This window comes from Eriocheir sinensis, chromosome 1 (assembly GCF_024679095.1).
Source record: "Eriocheir sinensis breed Jianghai 21 chromosome 1, ASM2467909v1, whole genome shotgun sequence".
Classification (NCBI taxonomy): domain Eukaryota; kingdom Metazoa; phylum Arthropoda; class Malacostraca; order Decapoda; family Varunidae; genus Eriocheir; species Eriocheir sinensis.
In genome coordinates this window covers 13156759-13183422 of record NC_066509.1, presented here as the reverse complement: position 1 = coordinate 13183422, position 26664 = coordinate 13156759, and the positions used below count along the sequence as shown (strand labels likewise).

The window sequence follows — 26664 nt, the reverse complement described above, 5'->3', positions numbered from 1 at the left end:
TTGTTCTGTCTACATTCGTGAAACCATTAAGTATTTTAAAACATTCGATCAGTTTTCCTCGGAGGCAACGTTTCTCAAGAGAGAACATGTTAAGGGTGGAAAGCCTTTCTTCGTAGGATTTGTTGCGCAAAGAAGGGATCATTTTTGTTGCCCGACGCTGAACACCTTCTAATTTAGCAATGTCCTTTGCATAGTGGGGAGACCAAAACTGTACCGCATATTCCAAGTGGGGTCTGACTAAACTATTGTAGAGCGGAAGTATTACATCTTTATTCTTGAATAAAAAGTTTCTTTTAATGAAGCCCAACATTCTGTTCGCTTTATTTGCTGCATCGATGCATTGATGTGAGAATTTGAGGTTTGACGCGATTTTGACCTCCAGGTCCTTAACACATTGAACGCTTGTGAGAGAGAGAGAGAGAGAGAGAGAGAGAGAGAGAGAGAGAGAGAGAGGAAATGGTGCAAATATGGGCTACCATTCTTTTCTCCAAATATCTTTGAGTTTTAACGGCGGTTAAAGAAAATATGTTATGTTTAATATACGCTAAGCATGCAACGTCCTTTAATATCATTACAGTTTTCTGTAAAATAACTTTTTTATTCAATCACTCAAAATCACTTTGTTAAATGGTGGTGCAAATATGGGCTACCTATATTAAATATATTTAATGGTGTATATAAACGGGTTAAAAGCGGAAAAAAAACTGAATGACACAGATACTTATAATTAATTACTTTTTCATACACAGCCGTAAGTAGTCACAGATGAAAGATAACTTACTCCTTTTCAGTATTGTAATAAAATTTTCCCGTATCATTTTGTTATATGAAAAAATGTTTGGAAAAAAAAGCTTTTAACTTGTAATGATTTACAACAGGGACACATATGCATCCATCTCAGCTCCAGCACATTCACTGTATGCCCACAGTGAACACATCATACACTGATCCCACAGGTCACCTCTTTTTATCATCAAAAAACCTCCTGTCAAAGAAAAGGCAGGCAGCACCTTCATCTCCTGGCTTTTGTCCCAACAGGAATTTCTATCTCACTGTCACCGTCCTGTAAAATACCTGCACCAGGTCCACTGTCTGAATCTTCAGTATATACTTTCCTACCAGTTTGGTTGTTTCTCTGTATTAGAGTCTTTTGTTTGGTCTCTTCTTCCTTGAATAAAAAATCTAAACTCTTTTTCGGTTTCTCCACATTTGACTTCTTTAGAGATTCATTTAGTGATTTCTTGCAAGGTTTTCCTCTTATGGGAAACGCCCTAGCTCTCTTCCGACCCCTGTTACTCGTCTTCTTTCTGATGGCTGGAGCCAATATTAGCACATGGTAGGGTAGCCCATATTTGCATCAGGTAGGGTAGCCAATATTACCAGCATCAAGCTATATTTCAAATATGAGTAGTATCAACAGATGTTTAATATTTGCGAATAAAATATATGCTGACTTTAAAGTTCAATTCTTAAACTTATCAATTTACCTTAGAAAATAAAATAATAAGGAAGCTTATGCATGGAATAAAATAAGAAAATACCCTTGAAAAAAAACTTTAACACTGTGATAAAAATGATCATGAGCGTCACGCATCTGTCCAGTGGGCTGATCGCCGCCCAACTGAATACAAAAGTTCGTTGCCTTGAAAGTAATGATTCATATGTCTCTCATCAAGATACAGAGCGTCACATAGCTAAAATCTCGTTTGTCAATATTTACACCCTAGCCCATATTTGCACCACTTTCTCTCTCTCTCTCTCTTGCAATTAAAAAGCATGTTAATGAAGCTGCATTTTGCCTCTTTTACAGATTGTATGAAGATCAAATGAATATATTGCTAAATCCATCTCTAAATCTATCTATAATTCCTTTTCAAACTCATATATGTATATACGGATAGAATTACTGGAATAAAAATACTGAAAAAAAATCTATGTGGTTTAAACCAAAAAAAAACATGGTTTAAACCAAAAAAAAATGGTTTAAACCAAAAATTTTTTTTTTTTTTAAACATTGGTTTTTGCCAACCCTGACTACATCGATAATCATCTCCTGTGCTGGGCAGGAAGGTTTATATAGGGAAGTTACGCAGAGGATGTTACAGAGGATGGTTACAACATGTTCACCACTCCGGTAGCTCAGTTGGTTAGAGCGTCGCGCTGCAAGGCTTCACGGCCAAACAGGCGGCGGTTCGAGCCCCGCTCAGGCCGGATTCTTTCCGTTGACTAGGAGTGGTTACTCTCCCCGCTTGAGCGAAGGGGATGGAGTGTGTGGTGTGTGAGGTCCTGGCAGTACCCAGAGATCGACAAAATGAGTACTTGCTCATGTCGTGAGGGTACCTGCTGGCGAAAGCGAGTTCAACTCGTGATCAGGCCGTGGTGAATTACACACACATACACACACACACACACACACACACACACACACACACACACATAAACACATAGTGATTTATCTATATATATATATATATATATATATATATATATATATATATATATATATATATATATATATATATATATATATATATATACATACATACATATATATATATATATATATATATATATATATATAGATATATAAATATATATATATATATATATATATATATATATATATAGATATATATATATATATATATATATATATATATATATATATATATATATATAAAACACACACACACACACACACACACACCAACAACAACAACAACCACGACTATACGACATTGCAGACGACCCTCAACAACCTCCTCGACTGGACAGCAGACAACCACGCAACCGTCAACAAACAGAAGACTGTGGTCATCCATTTTTACCACTCCACCCCCTGTCCTAACTCTGGGAGACCACGTCCATGACGTCGTCCCCACAGCAACACTTCTCGGTATCACAATAGACCGAAAACTCTCCTGAGATCAACAAATTGCCACACTCACACAAGTCTCCTCTTTCCGACTGTACATGCTACGCCGCCTTAAATCACTAGGTTTGCCTCCATCTGAGCTCACAAATATCTACAAAACTTTCATTCTTCCTAAACTCATATATGCCTCTCCTTCCTGGTCCTCCAGCCTCAACATCACACAAAGCAATAAACTTGAAAGAGTACAGAAAAGAGCAACCAGGAACATCCTTGGCACCTCATATTCAGGTTACAATTATGCACTGAGTACACTGGGCCTTAAGCCGCTAAACACCCTTTATACTAACAACCTCCTCCACGTCGGCCAGCAACTCCTTAACAACCCCCGTCACCCTCACTTCCTCCCTCCTCCTGCCCCACCTCCACGTTGCACAGCACGTACTCACAAGCTGGTGCCTATACGCTCCCGAACTGACCGCCACAAGAACAGCCCTGTACCGACCATAGTTAGACTAATCAACAATAAATATCTCTCTCTTAACTGGACTTATTGTGTATATGCTAATGCACTGCTACAAGTTCTTCTTCTTTTATAGTAATTTTCTTTTATCTCTCCATCGATGCTAGTCATGTTTATCTAACTCTTACTTTATTACACCAAAGGTTGTAATTTTATTCTTTTACATTTATATTTTAATTTTCTTTTACTAGTATCTGCAAGGCCGTAAACGTATATTATTATTATTATTTTTATTATTATTATTATTACACACACACACACACACACACACAAACAAGCACTAACAACCTAGAAAGAAACAATTGACAAACACATGAACAAACTCGTGGCCCGGAGAATGACGGCTGGTGTGAAATTCCTTTTTTTTACTTCTTTTCAAACGCCTCCCCTTATCTGTCCAGTCCGATGTTTAATGACACACACACAGCCCGCAACCATTTGTTTCCTTGTCAACAGTACTCCTTTTTCATCTCGGTAATATTCAAACTCTCTCTCTCTCTCTCTCTCTCTCTCTCTCTCTCTCTCTCTCCTGACCCCCCTCCATACCTACTGCTGTAACATTGCTATCGGACACATCTGTCAACAGGTGTGTGGAGATGATGTCAAAGACCGGCACACAGGTGCGGGGCGTACTTAAGGGGGACGGGGGAGGGACGGTGACGGGACGGGAACGGGTAGGGGATGGGAGGGGAATGGAGAAGGAGGTGGGAAGTGAATGGGGAAGGCCATGGGAGGGGGTCGGTGCTTGGGAAAACAATACCGGAAAATACCAGATCGTTGATGACATGCGCCGAACATAGGAAACCAAAAGAGGGGGACGAGAGGAAGGGGGGATAAGGGGGATGTAAAGGTTGGGAAGGGTGGAAGGATGGAGAAGAGAGATATAAGATGTTGATGGGAAAATGGGTAAGGAAGATATCAAGGGGAGGAAGAAATGCTTGGCCTGAGAGGGAGGGGATGAATGCACGGAGGTAAGGTGGTGAGGTGAATGAGGAGAGGGAGACGGTGACAGGGTGATGGGGGGATGGGGGGGAAGAGGGAAGGGAGAAGAATGAAGAAGGAAGGGGGATGGGGGGAAGGGGGGGAATGGTGGAGTATAGCGGAAGGTGAGAGCGTATCAACGGGGGCTTAGTGAAGGAGAGTGGAAGAAGAGTGGAGGGAGGAGGGTGAGGGAAGGGGAGATGCTGATGAAGAGATGGGAGATAAAAATGAAGGGAAGACCGCTAAAGAGATGGAAAGATTAGGCGAAATGATAAGTTAGGGAAGGGAGGTATAGGGAAGCATGGAGGGAGAGAGAGGAGTGTGTGTATGGAGGTATGGAGAGAAAGGGAAAGTAGAGGGATGGGGGAGAGGGGGAGAGAGATGCTGATGTGGAGATGGTTTAGGGAAGAGGGATGTATAGACAAACGTGGGGATGGGAGACAGGGGGAGGCGAGGGGGGTGCAGTAGAAAAAGAGCTGCAGCTGCAGTAGTGTGGTTGGTTGGTGGTGAGTATCCAGCAGTGTGCTCCCGTAGTCACATCACACACACACGAGACAGTTGCTCTCTCCCTCTTCGCCGACAGGATTGTGAAGAGCCGAGGACAGAGACAAGTGAAAGAGGAAGTGAGGCGAAGGACATAGAGAGGTGAGAGTAGAAGAGAAGGAATTATAAATGATTGTGAATGATTATGGTATTTTTTAAAGCACAGGAACAAGGGCAAAACGAACGAAAGGATAAAAAACACACAAGCACTGCTCCTCAAAAGTTAATAATAAGATCCTAATTGAGTATTTAAAATCATTTGAAGAGGTGTCTTGATACCTCCGTCTTCAGAGTGACAAATTCTTAGGAAGAAGGAAATACAGACGAAGGAAGGCTGTTCCACTGCGGACAAGTGACAGGGATGAGAGAATGAAGATAACTAGTAAACTCTCGCAAATGGGATATAGACAGTACAGGGGTGGACTAGAGTAGAAAGTCGTGTGCAGCGGGGCCGCGGAAAAGACGGAGGAATGTACTTATGAACAGGGATGGGGTATTCGTATTCGAATACATTCGAATATTGTATTTGGGTGTATTCGTATTCGTATTCGAATACTTGTCATCTGACATCAAAGCATTTGCATTCGTATTCGAATACTTGGGAAAAGTATTCGTATTCTTCGAATAATATACCGAATATCTTAAATCCATCATCAGGAATAAGTTATTGTTCCTTCCATGTAACAAATTTTCGTTCCTGTTTGTCCGACGTGTATGATACAGGTCAATTGCATTTCAACCTACTTGTGAGGCCTCTCTCGATCACTATATCCTTCCCCTACCGTTCACTCTTCCTTCCTTCATCCTCTAACGGTGTCATGACTTGTATGAGACCCGCATACCGTCCCTCCCCTTCCCTCCCTCGTCCATGCTACCTAGCTGAATCTACAAGACCGAGACCCGTATTCACCATGGCCGCTTCTTACCAGTACCAGTATTCTCCCTCAGTCTGTCTCACACTGTCACTCAGTTACGTCCTCGTTTTTGTTACTTATACACAGTAGTCATGTCTAGTCCTCCAGCCAAGCGGAAACGACAGCCGTATACGCAGAAATACACAGAAAAATGGGAAAGTGACCCGTTGTTTAAAAGTTGGTTGACAAGAAGCGGCAAGGGGCCTATGTATTTCCACTGTAAATTGTGTAATTCTGACGGAAAGACGGGTAAATCAGAAGTAGAAAAGCATGCTGCTGGGGCAAAACATAAGAAGATAGTTGAAAGTGTAAAACATATAGTTAGTGTACTTGATATGCCTAGTGTTTGTAGAGAAAAGCATGCATGCATTGCTGGAACTTATGACAGCTGACATCTACAAAACTTCAGATCTACAGGAATAGCAGTCATTCTAGGTAGGTAACAATGAAGGCTAACTATGTTTGCAAGTAGCTACCCATCATATATATATATATATATATATATATATATATATATATATATATATATATATATATATATATATATATATTTTTTTTTTTTTTTTTTTTTTTTACGTTGCGGCCTATTGCGCCGGTAGGCTTCTTCCCGGTGGATCCTGATGGTCGGTCCAAGGTTTCTTCCCGGTGGGTCTTGATGGCCGGCCCAGCCCGTTCTGGCGCAGGCGAGTGTTTATAGTGGCGCCATCTTGCATTGGCTCATGCTGCCCTCCCGGAGCTCATCTTTAATCCTAGAATCTAGAGTCCGGGTTGATAGGTGGTCTTCTGGACAGCATGTGGGTAGTTTTAAGCCACTCGGCGGCGGCTGAAAAATCCCAGCTTGGTGGCACCGGTCGGGGATTGAACTTGCGTCCTCCTGAATGCATGGCCGTCTTACTATCCGTTCAGCCACCGCCTCCCCTTATATATATATATATATATATATATATATATATATATATATATATATATATATATATATATATATATATATATATATATATATCTATATATATAAAAGAATTAAAAAAAATACGACAGGGAAATGTGCTAAATTTTAGGGAAATCAGGGAACTTTTGTCAATTCGATCTGGCAGCCGCAGGGCTGCGGGCCTCAATTGCCTCTTGCCAATGGTAGGGGTTTTTTACTCCAGGTTCATTGTTGGATTTATTCTCTATTTTGTTGCCCCCCCCCCCCTATGGAATCCATGGATATTACATGTATTATAGTGATATAGATATTTTGTTGTGTTTCTTTCAGTACAGCTTAGAAATATACTTGAAAATTTTGGAAAACAAATATGTCTAGGTGTGACAAACATGTACAGAATACTGGCATCAGTTATAAGTTCATGATGTTATTTTACTACTGAATAACTTCAGTACCATATTAGGCTCATTGCCGAGCTACCTACATGAAAAAGTTATTTTTAACGAAAAGTATTCATGAATGCATTCACGAATACTCTCATGAAGTATTTGTATTTGTATTCGGATTATCAGTATTTCAGAGTATTCGTATTTGTATTCGTATAAATATGAAGTATTCGTATTCGAATACACAGTTCTTGTATTCACCCCATCTCTGGTTATGAAGTGTAGAATAGCTAGCATAAATGTAGCGGTAAATGGAAAGAGATGCAACATGCGACGGAATTTAATGTCAGTAAAGGGAAGGGAGCTGTTGAGGCGAAAAAGCCGTTGACTCTGTCCTTAGGGCTGTGTGCGTGGGGCACCTGACACATGGGATGCATACTCCAAACAGGGGCAGACAAGACACTTCTATATGGCTAAAATCTGGGAGGAGGAAAAGAATGGCTGGGGATACAAAACGCCTACTATTGAGGAAGCTGACTTAACACGAGATGAGATGTAAAGTTTCTTGTTGAGATTTTGAGTGACAGATTAAAAATGTTCAAAATAGGACGGGACAGCTGAGTGTTATCGGAGAACAAGGGGAACCAAACCTAACCAAACCACACTCATCTCAGCGAATCCAAACCAAATCTTACCTAACCATACGAGTGAATGTGAGGGAGACGGTGACAGGGCGATGGGTGGGGGGAAGAGGGAAGGGAGAAGGATGAAGGAAGGGGGATGGGGGGAAGGGGGGAATGATGGAGTATTGCGGAAGGTGAGAGCGTACCAAACCAGATCAAACCGAACCTAAGCAAGCTAAACCAAACCAAACCAACCCAGTCTAGCCTAACCCAACTAAAGTAAACCAACCACCATTCTTAACCTAACCTCCAGGCACGATGGTCAACTTCACGCTGTACTCGCTGTTCTCCGTGCTGGTCCACCCCGCCGAGCACCCGCCCCACGTCAGCCACCTCTGCAAGGCCCCGACGCCTCTGTACCTGCGGGATCCTCACACGCTGCCAGCCACCGACTACCACCGCGAGGCCACCAGGATCCTCGCAGAACGCAAATGGCCACTTACTGGTAAGATTTAAGCACTTCTTCACTAAGCGTATTGGCACCTACATGAATACCACCATTGTAGGTCTCGTTTGTTTATTCTTATGGTAATATTCCAGAGCTTGGCCAATATGCCTGTGTATTAAACATTTATTAATTTAACTCCAACATAGTTTCCTTCGTGTGCTCCCTTTCTTGTATTTTAAAACCCCAGCTAAGTTTTAAACACTTGGTCGTTAAGTATATTGGAAATTTCTCTAATTCTACGCTTTAAAAATATTTTGCTGTGAATTCCCATCTTCATCCTTTCAAATTCCGTCTCGTCTTTTAACGAAAAAAAATAACGAAGTCATGCTTTCAAATTCCGTCTCGTCTTTTAACGAAGGAAAAACTCAGATGATGTCCATTTGGTACAAGAAACGCAAGTATCTCGAGGTTGCGAAAAATAAACTTGATCCTAATATATTGTCTCTGTTACTTCTTATCATTACTCTTCTTTAACTTTTTCTTCCTTCTACAGATATTTTTTTAACTTTATTATACAAACACACCTCAGTCTTTCACTTTGATTGCTATTTTCAAGATTTCTTCACTCTATTCAACATCCATTTTTTCCTGCTTTTATGTATTCCTTCCTTCTATATACTCTATCTCCTTCCTCTTTTACTACACAAAATTATCAACTCTTGTACGGTTCCATCTCTAATAATACTTTTTCAAAACTTCTACCCTCTATCCATTCTCTTCTGAACCATTACTCATCTTTTCCTTTTCCTGTATTTTTTTTTTAATCCAGATTACTCGCAAATGGCATACTCGACTTTCCATGAACAAACACAATTGATTTTCATTTAGTCCAAAAACCCTGCGACTGTCTCAAAATTGTAACTATGAAAGATTGCTCCCACATCTCTCGTTTCCATGTTGTTTCTCACCGTGGTCATTATACAGATCACTACGGCCACCTCACTGTACATAATACATTATCATCTATATCTTGCATCGAGCCGATTCTTACAAGCCATTTCCAAGACTTCTTCCCTGTATTCATCTTCTACGTACATCTTTCTTCCTCTTTCCCTTTTTCACTTTTCCATATTACCCGGATGTCACACTGGCCCTGTGTCCCGAGGTAATGGGTTCCCTCCCACCACAGGCTCAAGGGACAATGCGAGGGAGATGAGCACCGAGGCCACGCGCTGCTACAGCGTATGCCCCCAACTTTACCAATCCTTCTACGTATTCTATCCCTTTCTTCTCTTCTTCGTATATTCAACCTTTTCATCAACTGTAGCAGCATCTCGTTGCCAATAGTTGTACTGTTCTTTCTCACTATTCCACATCTTAACCTCAACACCATTTAAATCCAGTATTTACTATTTTATATTATTCTCTGAATCCTGCATTTTTTTTTTTTTTTTTACCTAATGGTTGTCTGATACAAAAGTTTGTTACCTATTCTTCCTCTTTGACTTATCTTTAACATAATTCTCAGTCTTCGTAATTTATTAAGACAAGTTGTTGTTTTTTCTTTTATTGTGGGTAAAACTGTTTCCTCTACCCTATATCTTTACTTCATCATCTTTCATATGTTTCTGCATTTTATTGTTTTTGAATCAACTACATTATCTTTGGTTCACAAGAATCCTCGTATTATCTTTCATTCGGTTCTAATTTAATTGTTACTTAATCTAAGAAATTGGCCTCTCACTGTTGCTCCTTAACTCATCTTTTACATCATCATACCATTATCTCCTGTCTTCACATTTCATCTCCTTGTTTTTTATCTAAGGGTTCTTTTCATTTCTTAAACATTAATTCTATTTATTTTCCAACTCCTTTAACTTTTTCTTCCACGTCCTCCTCCTCGATGATCTACTGACAACATCTGTATCTCTTAAAAGGAGGCATTCAGCAAAGCCTTTCTTCTTCCTCTCCAGCTGCTCCTTAACATTACCTCATCTTTTACATACTCTGACTGCCGCTTTAATTTTCTTCATCAACTCAAAGTCTTTCTCGCTGGTCCACAGACAACGTCGAGTACTTAAGAACGTGGAAGGAAAAGTTCAGCCAAGCCCGCGCCTCCAAGACGCCGGGCAAGGCACCACCAGGGTCACGCTCTCCGCCTGCGCCGGGTCCAGGGAACCAGAGCGTGCAGTCCTGGCGACACATCCCGCGTGACCCCTTCTTCTACGTCACTGAGGAGGAGTTAGAGTGAGCTGAATATTCTCTCTCTCTCTCTCTCTCTCTCTCTCTCTCTCTCTCTGACATTTCTACCTATAAATCACTATCTACATATTTATTTATCATTCTATAAATCTGCTTCTCTATCTTTTTATCTACCTATGTGTGTATGTGTGTGTGTGTGTGTGTGTAGGAGATCAATTGATAAATATAGAGAGAGCAGTAACTAACCTTCCACTTTCTCATCAATATCTTTACTTCTCATGTAGCCTAATACACTTTTTCCTCAGCAGTGAACTTTTCTTTATGTTTCGTCTCAAAAATATATTTAAGTTTGAATCTCAGTTTCTATAATTTGTCTTTATTTGAGATGCTTTTCATTCCAATTACCAGCTGTGATTTGCGTCAGATTTCTGTAATTACTTCTTGGTTCATTGTCGTCTCCCGTTACCGAAAGTCCAGCTTCATAAAGTTTCTCCTTTCCTTCCCTCATTCAGGCTTTTGACAGATATTGTTTTACTCCCTGCTACAAGATCTTCCACTACAACCCCATTCTTTTCTCCCATCATTCTCTCTTTTCTATTAATTTTCTTCATAATGTCCCCAAATAGTCACCTCTCCCCTCCATGTCTCCCTGGCTCCCTCCAAGTCTTCCATATTCCATCTTTCATCAGCTTCCTTCTTCAACCTATTCTCTCTTGCACCCTCTTCCTTCCCTGCTCTCGTCTCCTCTCTCTTCCACCCCTTATCAACGCTGCTTTCCCTTTACGCATCTCCCTCCAGGATTGCTTTCAACACGGCCAAAACGGAGTACAGTCTCCTACGTCAGTTGGAGGTGCTGCTGAAAAGCATGAACCTGTCGCTGCTCGCAAACTCGGCCGCCTACATCCACCAGCGCCTTTTCCGCCGGACACACCCTAGGACAAGGCTCCTCTCCAGACTGGGCTTCATCATGGACTTCGCCACGCTCGCCCTTCTCGACAAGTAAGGAAACGTATACTTGTTTTGGTATCTACGTGTACTTTCTTAACTTTTTAATTCACTGTATTGATATAATGATATTCTGGTGGCTAGGCTGACTTCGTTAACCTGTTATATTTACTAATTGGTATTCAACGTAGTTTTTGTAATATCTAAATGTACTTTAATTTTTTTCACTCATTGTTTTCGTATTATGTGATTCGGGTGGCTAGACCTCCCTCGTTAACCTGTTGTACTCACTGGCGGGTATTCTTTCATTGATTTTACTTGTTATCGTCGAGAAATTCTGAAATTTTGAATGAACTTGCACAAAAAAGTCTCGAGTCCTAAAGCAATATTATTTGTTACTATCGAGGCATTGATATTTAGATCCTTGACGAGTATATTATGGCTAAGGCTGGCTCACTTGTACTAATGCTTTATCTTTTTATCAATCTACTATGTCTTTTCTCAAGCTCACTTTTAGGATGAATTATGGTTATACTCTTGATCAGTTTATTTCGTTCACATTCTTTCGTTATTTTCTGTCTTTTCTGGGCAGTGTAGGTGTGCGAGTCGGTAGGGGCGCGTGAGGTAAGTGCAGGTTCAGACTGTGCAGGTGTGCCATTAATAAGCAAATTAGACCAATTACACGGCGGGTCGTATCGCGGCAGCACAGGTTACATGAATGATTTTTTTGCCGGCCTGGCTGATCACATTAAGAGACACGATCTGTCTTGCATGTTTCTCTTCCTGTTTCCTGCACGATGTATATAAGCTGAAGCTGACTCGCTCTCACTCGTAGTTTGATTTTGAGAGCATATTATCATCTAGTTTATATTAAGTTCTATTGTCCCTCAATCATATCGAGTTTTTTAACGTATTTTTGCTCAGTACACTATTTTGTCGTTAGCGTTGTGCACAAAGCTCGACTGCGTAAATTATTTTGTGCTCTCTCTCTCTCTCTCTCTCTCTCTCTCTCTCTCTCTCTCTCTCTCTCTCTCTCTCTCTCTCTCACACACACACACACACACACACACACACACACACACACGGCACCTCCCCACTTTACAATCATAAAGACCAACATCACAACCAAAACCACCATAAAAACAAGAGTGTTACAGCCCATTGGTTCTGTCCCCCTCATCACATAAATTCTCACTCTTACCACTTCCAGTCGTAACTCATCCCTTCCCCCTTCTAAACGGGACGACCAAACACACAACGGCGGCTCGCGACACTTCCTGGTCAGGCCGTTCATATACACTTCCTAATCCCAGAAACACTTGCCTGCTGAGTTATTGGGGTTATAGTAACGTGTGTGTTTTTTTCTCTCTCTTTTTCTCTTACTATAGTACGTCTTAGTTAAGGTATTTCCTTGTTTATTTCTTCAGCATGGAAAGATCACACCCCGTCGCGAGGCAGGTGGCTTCCTTTGACTTGCAGCTGCTGGGAGATCTAAACCTGTGTAAGAAGGAAAAGCCAGGTCCAGACCCAGGCCCGTGTGACCCCACAGCCCGCTTCAGGACCATCGACGCCACCTGCAACAACCTACAAAACCCTGACTGGGGCGCCACCTTCACCTCCTTCAGACGTGTGGCGCCCCCGGACTATGGCGATGGTGAGGGTAGTGCAGGGAACTGAGGGAGGAGGAGGAGGAGAAGGATGAAACTGGAGAGTCCTTTGAGGGTGTTGCCAACGTAAATGTTTGTATGTTGACGTGATGATATGAGTAATGTAGGAATTATAGTGATGCCATGAGTTTTGGTATGGTGATGAGTGCTATCAGTGACATGTGTGTAGGTATGGTGATACGAGAGTTACAGTTTTCATAGATGATTGACATGATGAACCGAATGTGACATGAGTGCTAGCGCGTGGAAGTCTTACAAGTGACGTTAGTATTATTAGTATGACAAGAGTATGAGCGATGAGTCGAGTGTTGGTGTGGAGACATCAGCATAACAAATGATGGGTGATAACATCGCGTGGTTAGTTATATAAGAGGCACGCGTGTTCAGAGGATGGCATGAGTGTTAGCATGGTGACGCGTGATATGGGTGATAAAGGTGCTTGATGATGACAAGAATATGGTGATGTGAATGTTGTAATATTGGTGAAAATCATGTGGTTAAAGGATGGCATGGATGTTGGTAGGATAACGGCTTTGATAATGTGATGTTCGCGTTTTGATTATTATAATATTCTTATGTGACTGTCAGCAACACGGTGAATATTACAATTGTTTTAAAGACGATACGGGCTTTTGTATGTTGGCGTGCCTGCCGCAGGGGTGAGCTCGCTACGCCTGGCCAGTGACGGGAAGCCTCTGCCCAGCGCCCGCCTCGTCAGCACCACCATCAACCCGCCGGAGAAGAGCGGCCCCGTCTGCTTAAACTTCCTCTTCCTCACCTTCGGCCAGTTTATTGACCACGACCTCACCAACACGCCAGTTACCAAAGGCGAGTGTGGCCGACGATATTCTACTCATTCTTCTCCTCTTTGTGTCTGCAGCATTGGTCCAGCTCTTCTCTCCATTTTCTTATGTCTAGCGAGTGTTTTCTTGTGACTCCCACTTCTTTCATGTCTCTCTTCATCGCATTCCTTTATCTGCTCTGGAAAATCCACGTTCATCAGCCTTGTAGCCAGGTGTTCCTCTCCCTTTCTCTTTAAATGCAAAGACCAAGCCACTCTGATTTATTCTATTTGATATTTTAGTTTCCTTCACTGAACATCTTAAATGTGTTACCTAATCTGTCCCTTCTTGTTAGGTGATTTTATTAGTTGACCTCTTAGTTTCCTTCGGTTCATAAGTTGTATATTTTTTTGAGGGAAAAGTTATCTTATCAGGGCTTTCCGTCAAATCCCAGAAGAGGTCGCCTTTTTCTCCCGATTTCAACTTCTCATGAGGAAAGTATTCTCTCAGAACTTAATTTTCTTTTTACTCTAGAGTGTTTTTGCTTTAAAGTTTTTTTACAGAGACGCAGAAATATTTTCCAGAAATTTCCATGTTTTAATTTTTTTTTTTTTCATTTTTACCTTTTCTCGCTGCATGTCTGTCTCCAAACACTGGTAAATCTATATTCATTAATCCCGACACAGGTGAGAACGATACCACGATTCCCTGCTGCATGAAGCAAGTGTGGGAGAACCCAGATTTGCTTCACCCGGAATGCGCCCCGATCTTCATCCCCGTCGACGATCGCTTTTTCTCCATATATGCAGAGACCTGCATGGAGTTTGTGCGCTCCGTTCCCGCCGAAAGGTGTTCGTTAGGTAAGGCCACCGCCGCCACGCGTCTTGAAGAAGCTAAGCTAGAAATAACGAGACCCTCGATGCCAGATGTTTCCAGAAAAGGGGAACAGAAGCGTTCTGTATTATTGACTTGTTCAAGTTACAATTTACTTCACATCTTTTTCATTTTAGACGGCACGTGTGTGTGTGTGTGTGTGTGTGTGTGTGTGTGTGTGTGTGTGTGTGTGTGCGCCCGCGTAGTGTGTGGAGTGTTGGCGCGCCCGCGCGTCAAAATTTTGTTTTCAACAGCTTTTCCTATCACATTTTTACATTTTAGAATCGGAACGTATGTGTGTGTGTGTGTGTGTGTGTGTGTGTGTGTGTGTGTGTGTGTGTGTGTGTGTGAATATATGAATGGCGCATTATATTTCATAGTTTCCGCAATGTGTGTGTGTGTGTGTGTGTGTGTGTGTGTGTGTGTGTGTGTGTGTGTGTGTGTGTGAATATATGCATGGCGCATTATATTTCATAGTTTCCACAATGTGTGTGTGTGTGTGTGTGTGTGTGTGTGTGTGTGTGTGTGTGTGTGTGTGTGTGTGTGTGTGTGTGTGAATATATGAATGGCTCATTATATTTAATATTTAGCAATATGTGTGTGTGTGTGTGTGTGTGTGTGTGTGTGTGTGTGTGTGTGTGTGTGTGTGTGTGTGTGTGTGTGTGAATATATGCATGGCGCATTATATTTCATAGTTTCCGCAATGTGTGTGTGTGTGTGTGTGTGTGTGTGTGTGTGTGTGTGTGTGTGTGTGTGTGTGTGTGTGTGTGTGTGCAGAAGCTACAATTTAATCCTTCTCCAAGTCTCCCTTCATATGGCAAGTGAAAGAATGTCTCGACGCACCCGGAACCAGTACCACATAACCAATCAGTAGATGGGTCGATCACTCCTACTCATCTTTGCGTCACCCCTGCAGGGCCTCGGAAACAAGTCAACCAGATCACAGCCTACCTGGATGGCTCCAACGTCTACGGCAGCACTGAGGAGGAGCTCGAGAATCTCAGGGAGAGAAAAGGCGGACGATTGTTGACAGTGAGTGTGATGTTGACTGTATGCGGTGATGGATTGTGATGGTGAAAGAGGGATGATGTGATGCGTATGGACGGTAAGCTATGCTGATCTAATGATCATTGTAAGGTAATGGTGGGTTTAATGTTGACTGTGGATAGTGACTGTGTGGTGATAGTGAGCGTAGTAAGTAGGATGCTGTGACGATGGCAGCGGTGGTGAGGAATGTTGTGGTGATTGTGGATAGTGTTGAGTGGTGATAGTTACCGTGGATGGTGAGTATGGCTAGTGAGTAATGTAGGAACTATATAATAATGGTGTTTGCAGTGGATTATGTAGGTGATGACAACGATGATGGTTACTCTTCATGATAGTATATTAAAAGTAGAGAAGTTAATGTGATTTGTGATGATGGATGGTGGTCTTCGTGATGGTACAGGTGGTGACAACAGGTATGGTGGTAATGGTGATGTGGGTGTAGTTAATGGTAGTATGTAGAGGTGATACAGAGGGTTAAATTATCATCAAAGTGACTGGTGGTAATGGTAGGGGCGTTGATGGTAATGGTAGTGGTGACGATCATGGTAGGAGTAAAGGTGGTGATGGGTTTGGTGGATGGCTGATACTAGAAGTGTTGGGGAGGGTGTCATTACTTTCAGCAGGACAGGTGGTGATGGTAGGTGCGGTGTTGGTGATGGTGGCTGTGCTGAGTGGCTGTAAAGATGATGGCGAGTGTCATTATTAATAAAGAGGCTGGTCGCAATAGTCGAGGCGGTGCTCCGGTAAATGTTTTCTCAATAGAGTCAAGTTTGAAAGTCTGCACCGAGAAAGCTCATCAACATTATAAAAACAACCTCCAGGTCACTAATCTTCCACAATGTCCCGTCATGCTCATTATTCTTGAACCTACACAAAGGAAAGTTTAAGATTTCATACACAAAGCCTTCCAAAGTCAATCCCATTTTACACAATAGAACAGGAATTTAGATTTCCTTATGCGTCTTGTGTGGGCCTCAGTAATCAGTATAATTTTTTTTTTATTAATCCTCGTCCAATCCCCAACAGCTGAGTATTTTCAGCTTCCGTTAAGGGAAAAAATATAAGGACTATTTTGAAAAATTGTTGCTTTATTCCAGCAAACAGCTTAGCATATTTTACTTTCGCCTCGTGGTAAACATCAATAAATTAAGTAGGTTGTTGATGTTTCTTCCATCAACTTTCATTCGACTGGCACAAATCTTACATAATTTCGGTTTTGAAGTCGACATCAGAGATCATTAAATTATTTTTTCTCAATCAATTTTCACTCGATTCTCGCAAACAGCTGAGCTTTTTTCGAGGCTTTCGTGAAGTCGTTCGGGGTTGGTGACGCCCTGCACCAGTCCCAGCACAGACAGCGGCCAGGGACGCGTGGAGGCCAGCGGAGCGTGACCCTAACACTACGCGACAATAAAACTCCGCATCAGCACCGACACGGCCGATGAGCGGTGTCTCCCTGGAAACGCTATTGCAATTTGGCCATTAATTTAAAACACATAATATTTAAGTCAAATGAAAATAACATATAACGAAAATCTTAGGCGCAGTTATGTGTGTCCTGTTCTCAACTTTAAAAGAACGCAAAGCATTCACTACAACTTTTTATTCCGAGCTTTGACATAAACGCGAAAGCAAAATTATCCTCTCCAGGCTTCAACATAAAACGCACAATACTTTACGTAAATGAGAAAAAAAATATATCTGCATAAATTCTAACACAGTTCTGGTTGAAATTTTCCCCAAACTTTACGAAGAAGAAATAATAAACATTTTCCTAGCCAGACGTTCATCAGTCCAAGCTATATTTTAGATTATTATGATATAATAAAAGAAGAAGAAAAAATATTCTGAAACGCTTACACAATACCTCGCCTTTCATCCTATTCCGAACTTCAGCGAAGGAGTAGAAGCAAAATTCACTTCACAAGGCTTCATCCTGACAGTCTATTTTTAATTGACATGCAAAGGCACGGTGAAAACTGCCTGTAATGGCCAAGCTGGAAGGCAATATTGGGCCTCCTCACACGCCGGGGAGGGTGCACGTGAAGTATGAGTGCAGGGTGAGTGCGTGCTTGATCCAGAGCCAAAGTCGGCCCTCCCTTCACTCCTTGACTGGGTATTGCTATGTTGCTATGGCCCTTTCACGCAACACCTCGCCCTGACTTTCCTTTCCTTTCTCTCTCTCTCTCTCTCTCTCTCACACTTTTTCTCTCTGTCTATCTATCCATCTTTCCTTTTTTTACCTTTCCTTTGTCAGTGATTCTATACTTCTATCTTCCACCTTAACTTACCCTTTGCCTATATATCTGTCGCCCGTCTCTCTCTAAGCATATCTGTCATTTATCTATCTATTTATCTATAGTCCATCATAATCTTATATCTACCGATACCGCAATACGTATCCACACATCCTTCATGGCGTCTCTTTTACCTATCTTTATACCTTTATGCATCTTTATCTTTCGCCCTTCTAAGAACATCGATTTATTTATCTATCTGTTTTCTAATATTCCCTCATAACCTTTTATCTAACAACACATATGCCCATTCGTCCTTCATGCCGTTCCTTCATCCTATCTCTCTGCCTTCACAACCTTCCGTCTTTCCCCTCAGATGACCGTGAACGGCGAGGAGCTCCTGCCGCCCTCCCTTGACCTTAACGATGGCTGCAACACGGAGGAGAGGATTGCGAAGGGCGAGTTCTGCTTCATATCAGGTGTGTGTGTGTGTGTGTGTGTGTGTGTGTGTGTGTGTGTGTGTGTGTGTAATTCACCACTGCCTGATCACGTGTTGGACTAGTAATCGCCAGCAGGTATCCTCCCGACATGAACAAATGCTCTTTATCCTCGATCTCTGGGTACTGCCAGGCCCTCATACACCACACACCCCATCCCCCTTGCTCAAGGGGGGACAGTAACCACTCCTAGTCAACGGAAAGAATCCGGCCTGAGCGGGCTCGAACCGCCACCCTGTCAGACCGTGAAGTGTGTGTGTGTGTGTGTATGTGTGTGTATGTGTGTGTGTGTGTGTGTGTGTGTGTGTGTGTGTGTGTGTGTGTGTGTGTAATTACGTTTCCTTCACGCCGAGAGGCCGAATGGTGCAGTGCTATCCCATACTTACACAAATTTAGAAAAGTCCTCAATTTAAAATAAATATCTTTCCTCACGTTATTAGGTTCTCAGATAAAAAAAAAATATGTATATAGGTTTAGTCATGCCACTTAATCCCTTCCTTTTCCTTAGCGACCAAAAACACAGCCTCGGGTAAACCAGAGTGACCAAAGGATGAAAACTACGAAATTATAATGCCAGCAACACACTTAAATGAGATCGGTGTTTTCAGACGCTTCCGCCTCTCACATTAACTATTTTCAAAGGTCAAAAAGGAGATTAGTCGGATTCTAATGAGTGTTTGTTTAGGTTCATGGTACAGAAGAATGGTCACACTACCAGATGGGTCATAAAACTACCCCTAGAGATGCCCAAAAATCCTACGAAAGTCTTATCAAATAAATATGTGCTTGGGCGCCGAAATGATTAAAAATATGACCCTCAATGCCTTCATTTCTCCTAGGTCGACGGAAATCAACTTAGGGTTATATTTGTCACAGTGGAAGGGAGTAAGCAGGTGTATTAATCAACCCTCACCACCCAAACACGCCACATTGCCTCCCACAGGTGACGACCGCGTGAACGAGCAGGTGGTGCTGACGCTGATGCACACGATATGGACGCTGGAGCATAACAGGGTGGCGGCGGCGCTGGCGGCCATCAACCACAAGTGGTCTGACGAGCAGCTCTTCCAGGAGGCGCGGCGCATCGTGGTGGCCGAGTACCAGCAGATTGTGTACAACGAGTTCCTGCCCATCGTGTTAGGTGAGGCGAAGACTTGGTGGACGGAAATAGTACTAACTGGTGTGCGGTCTGGCGCAGTGTTGCGAACTAGCCAAATGCCGCTTAAAAATACGAAATAATGATAATGATGATGATACTACCACTATTACTACTAGGTACTACTACTACTACCACCACTACTATTACTAATACTAATACTATTACTACCACTACTACTACTACTACTACTACCGCTACCACAGCTGCTACTGTTACTCCTACTACTACTACTACTGATAATAATAATAATAATAATAATAATAATAATAATAATAATAATAATAATAATAATAATAATAATAATAATAATAATAATAATAATAATAATAATAATAATAATAATAATAATAATAATAATAATAATAATAATAATAATAGTAATAATAATAATAATAATGATAGTAATAACAATGATAATAATAATAATAATAATAATAATAATAATAATAATAATAATAATAATAATAATAATAATAATAATAATAATAACAATAATTACAATAATAATGATAATAATGTACATCAAAATAACAATTATAACATCAAGAACATTTCTGCTCGGTGAGGCAAGAGCTGCGAGTGTAGTCAAATTTAATTTACTTTCGAGTAAATGTTGAGGCGATTGAATGTTTGCTAATCTTCAGTCACTCACGTCTTGATAAAGTGTCAAGAGAATGGACTTGTCACCTCAGAGTTTGCATGTAACGACCTGGTTCCTCTCCGCTTATTAAAACCACATACTATTTTTTTTTTAATAGCTGTAATTATAATTATTTTAGTTTTGTGTTTTCATCTGCTCTACAGTCACCCTTTCTTAATCAGGAAAGACACTGGTCGAGAGGCTGGGCTTGTTACCTCTGACGGATGGGCGACAAACCGACATCTACGACCCGACAGTCAACGCTCAGATGGCCAACGAGTTCTCCACCGCAGCCTATCGTTTCGGACACAGCATGCTTCCGGTATGTAATTCAACTCTTGGTCTGCTGTGGGTCTCTCGAGACAGCCAGCCGTTCCCCTACGGAAGAGCATAGAGCTCATAGTACCGAGCTTTGGGTAGGACTGAGATACTCACACACAACATACCGCGACAACGAGGTCACAACTCTTTGCCTTACGTCGCGTACCTACTCACTGCTAGGTGAACAGGGGTACACGTGAAAGATCAACCCAACTTATCTTCACCCGGCCGGGGAATCGAACCCCGGTTCTTCTGGTTGTGAGGCAGACGCTCTATCCACTGAGCTACCGGGCCGTATATGTGTGTGTGTGTGTGTGTGTGTGTGTGTGTGTGTGTGTGTGTGTGTGTGTGTGTGTGTGTAATTCACCACTGCCTGATCACGAGTTGGACTCGCTTTCGCCAGCAGGTACCCTCCCGCCATGAGCAAGTGCATGCTCATTATCGTCGATCTCTGGGTACTTCCAGGACCTCACACACAACACACCCCATCCCCCTTACTCAAGGGGGGACAGTAACCACTCCTAGTTGTAATTTTACAGGGCCTTTGCTTACGCTCGTGTGATCCCGTCTCCATATCTGTACTTGTTCAGTTTTTTCCTTAAAGTTGTGCACACTTCGCCGAAACTACTTCCTCACTTTGTCTATTCCAAACCTCTATGTATCTTTGCGGGAAGCCATATTTTTTCATGTTTCTCAAACATCTTCCTTTTCTCAATTTTTTACTGTGTCCTCGTGTGTTGCTGGTGTTTCTTACTTCTCTTAGTAGCAACTCCTCATTATCTACTTCTTCCATTTTATTCCACAATTTGTAAATTAGTATTAGGTCTCCGCTTTCTCTTCTTTGTTCCAATGTTGGCATGTCCATTTCCTTTAACCTTTCTTGATATGACAATCCCTCCAGTTCTGGAACCATCTTCGTTGCCATCCTTTGTATTGTTTCTATTTTTTTCACGTGTTTCTTCTGATCGGGAGGCCACACAGTTTCCGCATATTCCAACTTTGGTCTAATCATAGTGGTAATCATCTTTTTCATCATACCTTTATCCATGTAGTGGAATGATATTTCTATATTTCTTACCATTCTATACGTATCTCCGAATATCCTATTTACATGACTCTCAGACTGTTGATTATCTTGTATTGTCACTCCCAGATCTTTCTCTTCTTGAACCTTTAATATTTCTCCATCTCACTCCATCCTTCACTCTCACCCATTTCCATTACATGACATTTTTTCACATTAAACTCCATCTCCCATTTCTTACTCCAATCCCAAATCTTATTTAGGTTCTCTTGCAGAATTTCAGTCTTTACTATTTCTTATGTGTCTTAGCAATTTCGCATCGTCTGCAAACAAGCTCATGTAGCTATTTACTTTCTCCGGCATATCATTTATGTACAGTAGGAAAAGTATTGGTGCCAGTGCCGATCCTTAAGGCACCCCACTATCTACATTTTTCCATTACGATTCCATGTCCTTTACCACTGTTCTCATTTCTCTTCCCTTCAAGTAACTTTCCATCCAGTTTTTCATTTTCCCTTTCAATCCTCCTCTATTTTCCAGCTTCCACAATAGTCTTGTATGTGGAACTTTGTCGAAAGCCTTCTTCAAGTCCAAGTACACGCAGTCAACCCATCCATCCCTCTCCTGTGTTATGTCCGTCACTCTCAAGTGAAAGCTTAATAAGTTTGTTACACATGAGTGCCCTTGTCTAAAGCCATACTGTTTTTCCGTAATTATAATGTGTTCTAGAAATTTTGTCCATTGTTTCTTTATCACTTTTTGACATACTTTGCAAACTATACTAGTCAATGATACTGGTCTATAGTTCAGAGGTTCTTCCTTTTTCCCGCTTTTATATATAGGGGCCACTTCAGCCCTTCGCCATTCCTTCGGTACCTTACCAGATGATACTGAGCACTTTATGATACCATATACCGGTCCGATCAGCTGATTTCTGCATTCTTTCAAAATAAGACCTGAAACTCCATCCGGTCTTATTGCTTTCCTCTCTTCCAGCTCCTCCACTATTTTATATATCTCTTCTTTAGTTACTATTACTTCTTCCATTTGAACATTCATCTTGTCATCTTGTGGTTCATTAAATTTTTGATTTTTTTTTTTAACTTGTTGAAATCTCTTGTTTAGTAGCTCAGTCATGTCTTTAAGATCTTCAATTATCTTTTTTCCATCTTTCAGTCTTTCTATTGTTTCCTTTGATTTGATTTCTCCATTTATAAATCTATAAAACATTTTAGGTTCCTCCTTACACTTTTCAACAATATCCTTTTCGTATCCTTTCTCTTCCTGCCTACTTATTTTCACATATTCATTTCTTGCTATCTTAAAGTCTTCTTTATTCCTTTGGTTCTTATTTCTTTTCCATGCTTTGTCTCTTTTTCTTTGCACCTGCACATCTTACATTAAACCAATCTTACTTTCTTCTTTCTATTGGTTTATATAATAATGGGACATATTTTTTTACTCCTGTCTCATATGCCTCTATGAAAATATAATTTTCCTGCACCTCGTTTGTTCTTTATAACTTTTCCCTGTCCATTTTTTTTATAATATTTATTGAGATATTCTATGTCCGCTTTCCTGTATTTTCTCCTTTTTTCTTTGATTCGTCTTCTTCAGTGGCTTTCTCATCGGTTTCCAACTCTATTATTACATGACGGCTTTTTCCCATGGGACAGACATATCTTAATTCATCTAACAAGTGCACTCCCTTCGTGAGCCCCAGGTCCAGTCTCGCTGGTTCGTCGAACTCCTGTACCTTGTATTCTCAGTCACCCACTGCATCATTAAGTTTTCCATAGTCAGTTTTAGAAATCTTTCCCCCATGCCGTCTTACTTCCTCCTCTTTCGAATGTTTCCTAATTTACCTCTTTGCAATTGAAGTCCCCGACCAAAAAGACTTTTATTTGCTGTAAGTATCCTACTTAAGCTCTGAATGGTATCCTCTATCATCGTCTCATAATCTTCTCTGTTCCATGAGTTTGTTCTTGGTGATGCATAGGTTGCTATTATCGTCATCATTTCTCTGTTTTTGTTCTCCAAGTTAACACTCACTATTTCCGCCTTTCCTTTTCCATATGTTACTGATTTCACTAATAACTCCTTTCTCGTCATTATCATCACTCCTCCACCACCTTTACCCCTCCTATCCTTCCTCCATACATTGTAGTTATTGTTAAACACTATTTGAATGTCCTCTTTTAGCTTTGTTTCCGTTAAACACACAATCTTGGCCTCTTTTACCTTTAGGTAATGTTGTAGTTCCAATTTTCTAGGTATTATCCCATCTACGTTGGTATACATCACACTTAAACCCTTAGTTGTTCCAATTTTGTCTAGTTTCTGTTCAATTTCGGCTTTTCCCTTATATACCATTTCTTTACCCTGTTTCCCAGAACTCTTAAAAAGTATTTTCTTACTCTTCTTTTCTTGCACTATTCTTCTTTACCTCTGCTTGCAATTCATGTAATTTTTTCCTTTCTTCTTCATTTCTATTCTTATATATATATATATATATATATATATATATATATATATATATATATATATATATATATATATATAGATATATATATATATATATATATATATATATATATATATATATATATATATATTTCCTTACATTCATTTATTTCTTTTAGTTTAGTTGTTCTATACAGTATTTCCTCTGTTACCTACTGGGATTTTAGTGTTAATTTCATTGGTCTCGTTTTCCCTTCTACATAAGGACCCAGCCTAATGATCTCTTCTACCTCCTCCTCAAGGTTTTGTAATTCTTCATCATTCAAGTATTTCAGTAAGTCCTTCATTGATTTTAGTTCCTCCTTTTCCCTTTTTGGTTTATATGTTATATTCTTCTCTTTCATTCCAAATATTATTACACTTTTTCTTATCTGCCACATCCCTTACTAACTCTTCGTTTTTTTTAAGCCATGTCCACCTCTTTCTCTACATTTTCCTTCTCTTCTTTCAGTTGCTTTTCAATTACTTCCTTGAGGTTTACATTAGCTCTTTCATGCCCTACTTTCCAGGTCTTCATTTCACCCAACACTTCCTTTCTGACCCTCTGCTGCTCTTTGCTCTCTATTGCTTCCAGGTCTTCATTTTCCTTTCTTGCTACTCCTTGGCCTTCCTTCATCGGTTTTTTTTTCATATTTTGCTAACTTCTCTTTTAACTCTTCATTTTCTTCAATCAGTTTTTTTTCCCTGTCTTCTAAATTGCGTACTCTCGACCGGAGATCACTTTGTACTTCCCTATCTTGCATGTCCTCCTCCTTGCTCTTCACTATTCCAATCCACTTGTCTAGTTTCCTCTCCAACATTATTCTTTTGTACATCGCCGACTCCTTACTCCAAAACCAGAGAAACTAGGATTGTACAGTTCGTCTCCACTCTCGTCACTTGTCGTGTGTGTGTGTGTGTGTGTGTGTGTGTGTGTGTGTGTGTCCTGGGCTGATCACGAGTTGGACTAGCTTTCGCCAGCAGATACCCTCCCGACATAAGCAAGTGCATGCTCATTATCGTCGATCTCTGGGTACTGCCAGGACCTCACACACCACACACCCCACACCCCTTGCTCAAGAGGGGACAGTAACCACTCCTAGTCAACGGAAAGCCTGAGCCTGAGCAGGGCTCGAACCGCCGCCTGTTTGGCCGTGAAGCCTTGCAGCGCGGCGCTCTAACCAGTTGCGCCACGGGAGAGGTGTTACGGGAGTAGTGTGTGTGTGTGTGTGTGTGTGTGTGTGTGTTGGAGTGATCTCATAATAAGCACCATTCCTGTGTTTACCTGCAAATCAATACCTGTTTTATGCCAATTGACCCACTGAAATCCACAATCTCTTTGACAAATATGGTCTCCCTCTCTATTTACGTATGTATGTATGAATCTCTCTCTCTCTCTCTCTCTCTCTCTCTCTCTCTCTCTCTCTCTCTCTCTAAAACTATCTATCTATCTATCTATCTGTCTTTCCCTCTTTGCAGAAACGAGTGCAAGAACTCAGCAAGGAGGGGAAGACAAGTGCAAGTGAACTTAGCGCCGTTTTATTCAAGCCTTTCTCACTGTACGTTTCGGGCGGCACGGAGCGGCTTACAAGGGGAGCCAACTCTCTGAACGTGCTGGAGGTAGACTCCCTATTCTCGGACCAGGTAAGGAATGGGATGCAGACGAAGGGAAAGGATAGGGACGGCAATGGAGAGTGAGGTTAATGAAAAGGAAGGGAAGGGAAGTGAAAGAAAGAGTAGTAGGAGGAAGGGATGTAGATGGAGGGGAAGGAAAGTGAAGGGAATAGAAATTGAGGGCAATGGAAAGGACGGGAAAGAAAGGAAAGGACAGAAAAAAAGTAAGTTAAAGGTAAGGAAGGAATGAGAAGGGAAGATAAAAGTAGAAAAAGGAAAGCTAGGAAAGGAAAGGGAAGGGAAGGGAAAATGGTAAAAGGGACAGAGAGGGTGAAGAAATGTGAATCAAAATGAAAGAAAGAGAGCGAAGTGAGAAGAAAACTAAAATAAACATATCGAAAGTTAGGGAAAGGAAATTAATTAAATGAAACGACAAAACAGTGATAGAACGAAGAGAATAGGACAAAAAAGAACAAAACAAGAGATGAAATTAAAGAAAAGGAAAGGAGGGGGAAGGAACGGGAAGGAAAGGAAAGGAAAGGAAGGAAAGAGAACAAAAGGAAAGGAAGGGAAAAGAAATGCAATAAAAGAAAAGGGAATGAAAGGAAAGAAAGGAAAAGGAAAGGAAACGGGAGAACACAGAAGGCAGGCAAGTGAGAGGAAGCGATTTAAGGTGTACCGAATGTAGGACACGGAAGGTAAGCATGTTAGGGATCAAGGGGAGGGGAGGAAACTATTGAGGAAAATGTGAGGCAGAACATGAGGAGCGAGGGAGATAAGGCGAAAAGGCTCTTAAAACATGTGGATGGATCTCTATTCACGGACCAGATGAGAGAGGTGAAGAGGAGACTGCAAAGAGAAAAAAATGAAGCGCAGAGAAACTAAGCTGGAAAAAAAAACAGAACATTAGAAAAGGAAAGATAAAAAGAGAATAGA

The 26664-nt window shown here is 41.1% G+C and overlaps 1 protein-coding gene across 1 annotated transcript in view; it reads left to right on the top strand.

Annotated features, from left to right (window-relative positions):
• Positions 1–4853: 4853 nt before the first annotated feature.
• Positions 4854–26664, top strand: part of LOC126995203 (peroxidase-like) — a 26469-nt gene continuing 4658 nt past the window's right edge. Inside the window, exons 1-12 of the mRNA XM_050854519.1 lie at positions 4854–5021; positions 8084–8275; positions 10282–10465; positions 11219–11419; positions 12793–13019; positions 13690–13860; positions 14501–14674; positions 15604–15719; positions 18348–18450; positions 19412–19609; positions 20450–20589; positions 25594–25758. Coding sequence (XP_050710476.1) covers positions 8089–8275; positions 10282–10465; positions 11219–11419; positions 12793–13019; positions 13690–13860; positions 14501–14674; positions 15604–15719; positions 18348–18450; positions 19412–19609; positions 20450–20589; positions 25594–25758 — 1866 coding nt within the window. The 5' untranslated portion in view covers positions 4854–5021; positions 8084–8088. The remainder of the gene's footprint in view (positions 5022–8083; positions 8276–10281; positions 10466–11218; positions 11420–12792; positions 13020–13689; positions 13861–14500; positions 14675–15603; positions 15720–18347; positions 18451–19411; positions 19610–20449; positions 20590–25593; positions 25759–26664) is intronic.